Below are 11,690 nucleotides of genomic sequence, written 5' to 3' on the forward strand. Positions count from 1 at the left end.
ACATACTTTTCAATCTAAAAAATGATTTTTTGATTTATTTTAACTAAATTTCCCAGAATTGTGGTACAAAAACGTAGTAAAGTCAAAAACACAAATTTTGACGTAATTTGGTAAATTTTCACTCAATTTTGACAAATACTTGCAAAATAATTATATCCATTTCTAACACAAAAATTGCTTAGATTGCTAGAAGCGACCTAAATAAATATAAGTTTAAACTTAATTCAAAAGTTTCCAGGGTTGGGTTGTTATGAAACAATCTTACTGAAGAAAAATTAAAAATTACTACAACTTGGTAATTTTTTGGCTTGTTTTGTCAAAATTTTGACGCAAAAATAAGCTAAATCTTTTGAAACGAAGCAAAATAAAGTTAATTTGGACTAAGTTTAATTTTAGAATGGGTTTAAAAAAGACCAAATTTAAATCGAATTTGCAGATTTTTTTTGTTTTTCCTGAAAAGCTTAAATAGCTAATCATGACATAACATAGAAAAAGTAAAAACACTATGAAACACATAAAAAACAATATTTTGATAAATATAAGATAAAACAGAAGAAAAACAAAAGATAAACAATACAGAATATAAATACAGGGTGTTAAAAAAAGATTGTAAAATATTTAAGGAGGAAATAGTATGAACCAAAACAAACAAATGTCTTAATATCATGGGTCAGCAAAGTAACGGTTTTGGAGATATCAAATGTGAAAATTTTTAGAATCTGCACTAGAAGCTTCTCTTTTTGTTTGATCAAATTGCAAATATAAAAAACAATGACAGTCTTTTTTTAAAACCCTGTATAACTACTGATATGTTTATTTAAGCTTTATCCTTGTTGTTTCTCTCTTATTTTTTTAATAAATTTCATTTTTGTTCCAAAAATAATGAAAAAAATACTCCTGACTCAAGTTTTCAATAAAAATTTCCCAAATTTCCAGATGGAAACTCCCGAATCCTTCAACAACTGGCCCATGACAATGCTATACTCCATTTACTACGAGTTCAGTAAACGCTATCCCCACGGCAAAAGCACCGCAATCAAACAAGACTCAACCTCAGCCAAAACCGAACTAGTTTTCCGCATGTTGGCTTGTCTTGACTAAATTTTTCAACATAAAAGAGTTTCTGGTTCAAAAACAAATTTTGCGTAAATTTATTGAAAAAAATCAAAACATATTGCACCAACTTTGACATAATTTAGTGTTTTTTTTGGTCATTTTTACAAGATTTTTAAATAATAAAAAATCCTGACAAAAATACCTTAAATCGTTAAATTTTTGATGTAATTTATTTCCTTTGATTTGTTGATTAAAATCAATCAATTTCTAGCTTAAAAATTTGCCAAATTACTCAAATCAGGTTAAAATAACCTCAAATTTACTAGTTTTTAGCTTATTTTGACTAAATTTTTGAAAATAAAATTGTTCTTGCTTCAAAAACAAGCAAAATCCTTAAAAAAAAGTCAAAATAACGCCAGCTTTGACGCAATTAAGTAAATAAAAAAATCTTACACAAAAATGAAAAAACATCGAGCTCATTTTTAAGTTGCACGACTTATTTTTATAAAATTTTGCAAAATTCGTTCATTTTTTTAAATAAAAACTGTTTAAATTACTCAAACGGCATACTTTTTGGCCTAATTTGTTTTTTTATGGTATTTTTGATAAAAATTGGAAAAAAGAAGTAGGTAAATTTTTAGCTGAAAAAAGTGCTAAAAAAATGAGCTAAATCTATAAAAAAAGTCAAAAACACCAACATAAATCGCCTGAAACAAACGAAAAAATTACTATAATTTGGTGATTTTTTGGATTGTTTTGTCAAAATTTTGACGAAGAAATGATCTAAATTGTTTGAAACGAACCAAAATAACGTTAATTTGGACTCAATTTAAAAGTTTAATTTAAAAGATGAGCTCAAAAAAGGCCAAATTTAGATCAAATTTGCAGATTTTTGTTTTTCCTGGAAAAGCTTGAGTAGCTAATGRTGAAATAACATAGAAAAAAGTAAAAAGGATATGGAACACATAAAAACAATATTTTGATAAATATAAATATAAAACAGAAGAAAAACAAAAAATGAACAATACTGAATATAAAAAAAAAATCTACTAGAAACTTCTTTTTTTTTGTTCAAATAAATGTTTAAAAACAAAAAAATCTCATCATTATTAAGATTTTTTTATTTGTTTTGGTCCATATTATTACCTACTGAATTGTTTGACAGTCTTTTTTTAACTACTCATTTTAAGGGTTATCCTTTTAGTTTCACTCTTATTTTTTTAATAAATTTCACTGTTTTTTGCAAAAATAATGACAAAAATACCCCAAACTTAAGTTTTCAATAAAAATATCCTAAATTTTTATATGGAAACAACCGAATCAGCCACAAATGACGACATTATTGATCTAATTTAAACATTAAAAAAAAAATTTCAGAGGGATAAAATTTCTAACTAAAAAGTTAGCCAAAAACGAAGTAAATCACTTGAAAATGCAAAAATATTGTAATTTTTATATAATTTTGTAATTTTTGGCTTGTGTTGACTAAATTTTTCAACATAAAAAAGTTTCTGATTCAAAAACAAATTTTGCGTAAAATCATAGAAAAAAAAAGTCAAAACATATAACGCCAACTTTGACATAATTTGGCGATTTTTTGGTCATTTTTACAAAATCTTGGAGAATAAAAAAGCCTAACAAAAATGTCTTAAATCTTTAAAAGCTGAGTTAAATTTTTGGCCTAATTCAGATGTTTTTTGATTTGTTTATCAAATAAGTCAATTTCTAAAAAAACAAAATATGAACAATACGGGGTGTTTAAAAAAATTCTACTAAAAGCTTCTCTTTTTTGTTTGAAAAGATTGCAAATAAATGATTAAAAACGAAAAATTTTCATATTTATTAAGACTTTTTTGTTTGTTTTGGTCCTGAATTGTTTTTTTTTGTTTCACTCATATTTTTTTTAATAAATTTCTTTTTTTTTCAAAAATAATGAAAAAAAAATACTCCTGACTCAAGTTTTCAATAAAAATTCCTCAAATTTCCAGATGGAAACGACCGAATCCTTCAACAACTGGCCCATGACAATGCTATACTCAATTTACTACGAATTCAGTAAACGCTATCCCCACGGCAAAAGCACCGCAATCAAACAAGACTCAACCTCAGCCAAAACCGAACTAGTTTTCCGCATGTTGAACTACACCCTCGGCGAACGCACCTTCAAACACGGCCTCCAAAAATTCATGGCCGATCGCCAATACAAAACGTTTTTCGGTGACGACATTTGGAACGCATTGACCGAACAAGCGAAATTCGACAACAAATTAAACGGAACCACAGTGAACGCAATCGCCGCCTCCTGGATCACCAAAGACCGCCTTCCTGTCATCAACGTGACGCGAAACTATGGCCAAAACTCGGCCAAGATCACCCAAAGGGTCTACCTGCGAGAGCGCCCCCATGACGTCCCCGACAAGGAGAAGTTCCTTTGGTGGATCCCCCTGATTCTCGTCCGAGAAGACAAGCTTGATTTTTCCAACACCAAACCGGTGGTTTGGATGAGGAAAGAGAGGGAAATCATACTGGAAAATTTACCGGAGGAAAAGCAGTTCATTATTGTCAATCCGGAGGAAATTGGGCCGTTTCCGGTCAACTACGATGTCAGGAATTGGAATATGTTGGCACAGTTTTTGTGTGGGGAAAATCGGGTCAAAATTCCGGTGAATACCCGAGCTAAATTATTACATGATGCCTGGAATTTGGCTTATGCTGGGGATTTGAGCTTTGCTACGGCCCTAAATATGACGCTTTTTCTCAAAAATGAGAGGGAATATCTAGCTTGGGACCCTGTTTTTACGCTAATTGATCACATTGGACGGCATATTGACAGTTCAGCCGTTCATAAAAAATTCCAAGTAAGTAATTTTTTTTTAGTTTTGACTCAAAAATAATCAAAATCAAAAACATTTATTAATTGTTGCAGAATCACACTTTTTGGACATAAATTCTCTCCTAAAAACAATTAATTGACAATTAATTATTAAAGATGTGTCAAAAAACGATTTTTTGCGATAACTTCAATAATTCAATTGAAAATTGTCAATTTTTTTCAGTTTTTTGCGTTTTACTTAAAATTTTACATTATGTATCAGTTTTTTCTAAAATAACTTAATTTTACTTTGAGTAAATTTCTTAATAAAAAAGTTTCTAGAGTAAAAGCAAGCTAAACTTACCAAAAATTGTTAAAATAACACTATTCTTTAGGTAATTACCTGATTTTTTGACCATTTTTGTTATGATTTAGTAAAATTTTTTAATCAAAAATTTAGGGTAATTACTCGAAACAGCCACAAATTACAACATTATTGGCCCAATTCAAACATTTTTTTAATTTCTTACAAGAAAAAAGTAAATTCCTAGCTAAAAAGTTAAATCGCTCAAATCACTTGAAAATGTAAAAATAATGTAATTTTTTATGGCCATTTTTACAAAATCTTGGAAAATAAAAAATCCTGACAAAAATGTCTTAAATCGTTAAAAACAGAGCTAAATTTTTGGCCTAATTCATTTTTTTTTAAATTTGATTACTAAAAATAGTCAATTTCGAGTTTAAAAATTAGCTAAATTGCTCAAAGTATGATTAGTTTTGACAAAATATACTGGTTTTTAGCTCGTTTTGACTAAATTTTAGAAATAAAATTGTTCTTGTCTCAAAAAAAGCAAAATCCATAAAAGAAAAGTTAAAATAACGCCAGCTTTTGGAGCTAAAATAACGTACCTTGTGTGAAAATCCAAAGATTTTGATTTATTTTGACTAAATTTCTCAAAATAAAGAAGTTTCTGGCCCAAAAGCAAGCTAAATTTAACAAGAAAAGTCAAATTTTTGAAATAATTCAGTGATTTTTTTACCACTTTTCACAAAATCTTGCAAAATAAAAATGTTTTAAATAGCTAAAAGTAGCTTTATTTGTTCATTTTTTGACATGTTTAAGTAGAATATTGCAAAATAAGTCTTAATCAAAAACTGTGTAAATTACCCAAAATAGCTACAAATTACGACATTATTGGCCTAATTTGAACTTTTTTTATTTTATGACAAAAAGGGGTAAATTTCTATCTAAAAAGTTAGCTAAATCGCCCAAAGACGAACTGAATCATTTGAAAAATGTACTTTTTATAAAAATTTTCTAATTTTTGGCTTGTCTGGACTAATTTTTTCAACATAAAATAGTTTCTGATTCAAAAACAAATTTTGCGTAAATTCATTGAAAAAAAAATTCAAATATATAGCGCCAACTTTGACATAATTTGGTGATTTTTTTGGCCATTTTTACAAAATCTTAGAAAATAAAGAATCCTGACAAAAATTTTTGGCCTAATTCAAATTGTTTAAAATTTGATTATCAAAAATAGTCAATTTCTACCTTACCAATTAGCGAAATTGCTCAAAGCAGGTTAAAATAACCTCAATTTTGAAATTATTAGTTGATTTTTGATCAGTTTTGACAAAATATACTGGTTTTTGGCTTGTTTTGACTAAATTTTTAAAAATAAAATTGTTCCTGTCTCAAAAACAAGCAAAATCAATAAAAGAAAAGTCAAAGTAACGCCAAGTTTGACACAATTTAGTGATTTCTTGGTAATTTTTTACAAAGTTTTGTGAAATAAAACATTCTAACACAAAAATGACTTAAATTGTTCAAAACATCAGCCTCATTTTTAATCTGATCGACTTATTTTTATGAAAAATTGCAAAATACGTTAATTTTTAAATAAAAACTATCTAAATCACTTGAAACGGCATAAATAACGTAATTTTCGGCATAATTTTTTTTATATAAATAAGAGGTAAATTTTTAGCCAAAAAATTAAGTCTAAAACAGTCTACATCAACCTTAATGTTGACTAAATTCTTTGACTTTTTTTATCTATTTTTGACAAAACTCAAAAGCTGAGAAACTTAAAAAAACAAAAACAACATAATTTTGATCTAAATCAATAATTTCTTTGCCTTGTTGTAGTACAAAAACGAACTAAATCCATCAAAAGAAGCTAAAATAACACTATTCTTGAGGTAATTCGATGATTTTTTTGGCCACTTTTTCCAGGATTTTTTGACAATAAAATTTCAAGAGATCTTTGAAGATGTAAAATTTGGACACAAAAACGAGCTAAATGTATTCAAAAAACTCAAAATAAAGTCAATTTTTCGCAAAAATCTTATCGTACAAAATCGTTCAATTTTTGGTGTTTTTTCGGCTTTTTAAAATAAAATTTCGCGAAATAAAAATCTTTTTAGTCCAAAAATGAGCTAAGTTGATTGAAAAAGACCAGAAAATAACGTCATTTTCAACATAATTCTTGGCTTATTTTGACGAAATTTATTGAAATAAAACAAAAACCCAATAAAATAACGACCTGAAAACACTGAGAAATAAATAGCGAATTTTTTGACGTAAATAGATTATTTTTAAGTCAGTTTTGACAAAATCTTGCAAAATAAAAATTATTTAAATAGCTAAAATCAACTTTATTTGTTAATTTTTTGAAATGTTTTAGAAATTTTGCAAAATAAGTAATTTTCTTAATTATTAGAAACAGCCACAAATAACGTTATTTTTGGCATAATTCGAAATTTTTTCGAAATTTTCTGACAAAAAACGGTAAAATTCTAGCTTAAAAGTTAGCTAAATCGCTCAAATCTTTAGCGAATTAGAGTTGATTTTTAAACAATTTTAGAAAGTAACAAAGTTCGTGGTTCAAAAACGGGCTAAATCGCTTGAAAAAAATAAGATTAATGAATTTTTTGGCTAGTTTTGACCAAATTTTTCAACATAAAAGAGTTTTTGGCTCGAAAACAAATTAAAAAAAAAAGTTAAAATATATAGCGCCAACTTTGTCATAATTGGTGATTTTTTTGGACATTTTTTACAAAATTTTGACCAAATGTTAAAATTGTTAAAAACAGAGCTAAATTTTTGGCCTAATTCCGATTTTTTCGATTTGTTGAACAAAATAACTCAATTTCTAGCTTAAAAATCAATTTTAACTTAATTCAAAAGTTTCCAGGGTTGGGTTGTTTTGACAAAATCTTACTAAATAAATGAGTTTTCTAGCTCAAAACGACCTAAAACAAACCAAAAATTACTACAATTTGGTGATTTTTTCTCTTGTTTTGCAAAAATGAGCTAAATCTTTTAAAACAAACCAAAATAACATTAATTTTGACTCAATTGTTAAGTCTAAAAGTGTCCCAATTTGTTTTTAGACTTATGTGAGATTACTACTAACTCCCTTGTATGAAGAATTGGGCGAGGAGCCTCAAGAGGGTGAAAGTGAGGGTAAAGCCCATTTGAGGAGTTCCTCCAAGGTGTTTTTGTGCCAAGCTGGGTATAAACCATGCATTGAGGAGGCCCAAACGGCGTTTAGGAAATGGATGGAGAGTGAAAACCCCGACGAGGGAAATCCGTATGTTTTTGAGTGTTTTTTTTTGCAAAATTTTTGATTTTTTTGCAGGGTTTCGAATCAGTATATTTGTCCCGTGTTCAAATGGGGCACTAATGAAGAGTGGGAGTTTGGTTTGCAACGTGTGATTAAATTCCCCGCCAACAGGAAGCAAAACGAACGAACTTATTTACTCAAAACTTTAGCAGGATGTCCCAATGAAGCTGAGAAAATTGAAAGATTGCTCAATATCACGATTTTGGAGCAAAATGGGAATTTCACTGATAATGATATTTATCTCATTTTTAGTATGTTGACTGGGAGTGCTAATGGGTATACCACACTTTTCAATTTCTTGAAGAAAAATTGGGATACGATCAAAGAAAGGTGAGAGTGTTTTTGTTGGCTAATTTGAGCTAATTTCAAAAAAACTGGAACAAATTTTCATTTCCAGGATTTCCTGTTTAAGTTTTTTTTTTAATAACAGGAAGAATTAATTCAATGCTGGAAAAAATAAATCAATTGTCAATGAAAAACCAATTGAGTAATAAATTTTTATGACCTCATAACCGCACACAATTTATGTTAAAGCATCTCAAATATTTTAGATTTTGACACATTTTTCAAGGTTTCTGATTAATTTTATCAAACGCAATTCTCAAAACCGATAATTACTGTTTGTTTAAATTCTTTCTTATCAAAAACATCTCAATTATTCTTTTACGTAACTAAACAATTATTCCACCTACATCCTTACATTATCAGTTTTTTATGCTTGTTGGTTGCAAGTACAACATGGTCATTAAAATCTGTCATAACATGTTTTAATTAAAAAAAATACTTTTTGAGTTTTTTACTGTTTCTTTGTTTTTGATTTTAAAACGAACTAAATTGTTTAAAACAAGCCAAAATTACATCAATTTCCACATAATTCCAAGATTTTTTGACAAAATTTCTGGAAATAAAAAAGTTTTTGAGCAAAATTGCTTGAAGAAAATAACTATAATTTGATGATAAAAAATGTATTCAAAAATCTTAAAATAAGTTTAATTTTTTGCAAAAATTCAATATCGTACAAAAACAGGCCAGAATAATGTCAATTTCACCTAATTAGGTGTTCTTTCAGATTTTTTAAAATAAAATCTGGCAAAATATAACAGTTTTTAATTTAAAAAGAAACTAAATTGATTTAAAATTATTAATTAACGTCATTTTCGTTGACTTATTTTGACAATTTTTTTTGAAATAGGACAGAAACTTACTAAAATAACTTGAATTTACACCTAATTTAGTGATTTTTTGGTAATTTTTGACAAATCTTAACAAAACTTTTGAAAATTAGTGAGTCCCTGGCTTGAAATCGCTTAAAAAATCTAAAAATAACACTTTTTTGACTTAAATAGATTGTTTTTAAGTCAGTTTTGATAAAATTTTTCAAAGTAAGAAAGTTTTGAACTCAAAAACAAGCTACATTTTTCGAAAAAGCTAAAATTTTGACCTAATTTAGTGATTTTTTAGCTTGTTTTGACAAAATTTAGTAAAGGAAAGAAAATTGATGAAATCTCGCCAAGAAAGAGAGTTTTTGGGTCAAAATCATGCTAAAAATTAAATTAATTTTTTAAAAACAAGATATAAAAGCTTATTTCGGATTAAATACAAGACTTCTTCAGGTAAAAGAAGCGAAAATTTTAATTAATTTCAAATTATTTATATGGGTTAATTTTAGGAACAATGAAGAAAGTTAAAATAAGTCCAATTTGAGCATAATTTGGTAATTTTCGTTTTTGTTTCGATAAAATCTTTGAAGATATAAAATTTGAACACAAAAACGAGCTAAATGTATTCAAAAAACTTTAAAAAACTAAAATCACTTTTTTTCAAAAATTCTTCGAAATAAGCATGTTTCTGGCTCAATATTATACAAAATCGTTGAGAACGGGTGAGAATAATGTCAATTTTATACTTTTTAGACCAAAAACAAGCTAAGTTGATTGAAAAAGACCAGAAAATAACGTCATCGGTGATAATTTTTGACTTATTTTGACAAAATCTCTCGAATTAAGACAAAAACGCACAAACATAACGTCAATTTAAACAATTTCTTGAAAGAAAAAATTAAAAATAATACTTTTTTACTTAATTACTTTATTTTTAAGTCACTTTGGACAAAATTTTACAAAATAAAAGAGTTTTTAACTTAAAAACAAGCTAAATACTTCAAAAAAGCTAAAATTTTGACCTAATTCGGTGATTTGTCAGCTTTTTTGACAAAATTTTAAGAAATAAATTTTTGTTTCGATAAAATCTTTGAAGATATAAAATTTGGGAACAAAAACGAACTAAATGTAACGAAAAAACTCAAAATAAAGTCAATTTTGTGCAAAAATCTTGCGAAAAAAACATGTTTTTGCCTCAATATCATACAAAATCGTTGAAAACAGGTCAGAATAATGTCAATTTTAGGGGTTTTTCAGCTTTTTAAATTAAAATCTAGCGAAATAAAAAACTTTTTAGTCCAAAAACGAGTTAAGTTAATTGAAAAAGACCAAAAAATAACGTCATCGGTGATAATTCTTTGACTTATTTCGACAAATTCTCTTGAAATAAGACTAAAGCGTCTAAAAATAATTTCATTTTAGACCAAATTCGGTGATTTTTAGTCAATTTTGAGAAAATTGTCTCTGATTCAAAAACAAGTTAAATTGCTTGAAAAATGTAAAAATAACGTAATTTTTTACCTAATTAGTTAATTTTTAAGTAACTTTTGATAAAATTTTGTAAAATAAAAGTTTTTGGCTCATGAACAAAACTCAGATTTAAACATACTCCAAATAAAATCATTTTCAACCTAATTCCGTAATAATTTTTTGACATAATCTCTAAGACAGAAACGCATTTTAAACCTAATTTGGTGTTTTTTTTTTTAGAAAATAAGTAAATCTCTGGTTTAAAAACAAGCTGTATCGCTTGAAAAAAAACTAGAAATAATATTTTTTTACCTAATTATTTCATTTTTAAGTCAGTTCGGGCAAAATTTTGCAAAATAAAAAACTTTTTAACTTAAAAACATCTAACTATTTAAAAAAAAACGATAATTTTGACATAATTTGGTGATTTTTCAGCTTGTTTTAACAAAATTTAGTAAATTAAGTGAGCCTCTGACTAAACAAAAAAAAATTTGTCAAGTAGGATATTTGGCTAAAAACAGCAACCTGTTTCGGGCTAGATAAAAGACTTTTTCAGGATTATTTTATAATTAATGTCAAATTAATTAATGTGGGTTAATTTTAGAAACAACATCTCAACTAAATTTACTTTATAATCTCATGAAACAAACATAAATATTTGTAGAATAATTAGGCAAAATTTAAGTTAATTTTTGACTGTGAATCAGTGTGAAATAATTTGAAAAAAGTGTGTGACCTAGCCGATAAATAAACATTGGTAATAAATTCAAGGATGTTGCTACTGATAAATTTATTTACGGTATTGTTACATGTGGTTTCACCTATCAATTACATAAACATGTAAATAAAAACAAATTTTTATTTACCTATTATATTCTGAGTTTCGGATTTGATTGTGTATTCAGTGCTATTTATAGTCTGAAATGAGTTTACATAAATTTCTTATCAATCCGAAAACGATAAATTATCTGGTATTTTTGTAAATTTTATTTCAGATTCGAGGGCAAACTCCACTTATGGAACAGTTTGATAACATCAGCAACGACAGTTTTTAAAACACAGGAAGGTTTAGATATGGTTTCAGAACTTTACGTCGAACGCCAAACCGAATTCGGAACTGCGGACTTTGTCATCGAAAAAGCTTTAAAAAATATCAAAGAAGAAACGAAATGGAGCAACGATAACCTCCCTGTTATCGAAAAATGGCTAGACGAGTATTTAGCCAACAACTCGAAATAAACATTATTTTATCAATAAAACATATTTATTGTATAAAGCTGTAAAATACAATATTTATCATTATATCCTGGGTTTTTCTTTGGCCCAAAAACCCATTAAATTGCTCGAAATAGACAAAAATAACAATTTTTTGGCCAATCAAACAAAAAATTCAGATATTCTTCGTTTTGTTATAAAAGAAATTGAACAAATTAATGAAATTCAAACAAAAATGATTTAACTTTTATTAAAAATTTTGCTTTAGATTTCCAAAATTATATTTCTTTATAATTATTTTTTTCAAAGTAGAAATGGAATTGCAATTTTAATAAGAAATTCCTA

The 11,690-nt window shown here is 27.0% G+C and overlaps 1 protein-coding gene across 1 annotated transcript in view; it reads left to right on the forward strand.

Moving 5' to 3' along the window:
* LOC123007837 (aminopeptidase N) overlaps positions 1-11,434 on the forward strand; it is a 30,658-nt gene extending 19,224 nt beyond the window's left edge. Inside the window, exons 8-11 of the mRNA XM_044403310.1 lie at positions 3,045-3,914; positions 7,268-7,467; positions 7,516-7,830; positions 11,126-11,434. Of these exons, the coding sequence (XP_044259245.1) occupies positions 3,045-3,914; positions 7,268-7,467; positions 7,516-7,830; positions 11,126-11,369 (1,629 nt within the window). The 3' untranslated portion in view covers positions 11,370-11,434. The remainder of the gene's footprint in view (positions 1-3,044; positions 3,915-7,267; positions 7,468-7,515; positions 7,831-11,125) is intronic.
* Positions 11,435-11,690: the final 256 nt, after the last annotated feature.

Source organism: Tribolium madens, unplaced genomic scaffold (assembly GCF_015345945.1).
Source record: "Tribolium madens isolate multiple individuals breed KSU strain unplaced genomic scaffold, Tmad_KSU_1.1 Scaffold_3;HRSCAF=73;Tcas5.2_LG2, whole genome shotgun sequence".
Lineage (NCBI taxonomy): Eukaryota > Metazoa > Arthropoda > Insecta > Coleoptera > Tenebrionidae > Tribolium > Tribolium madens.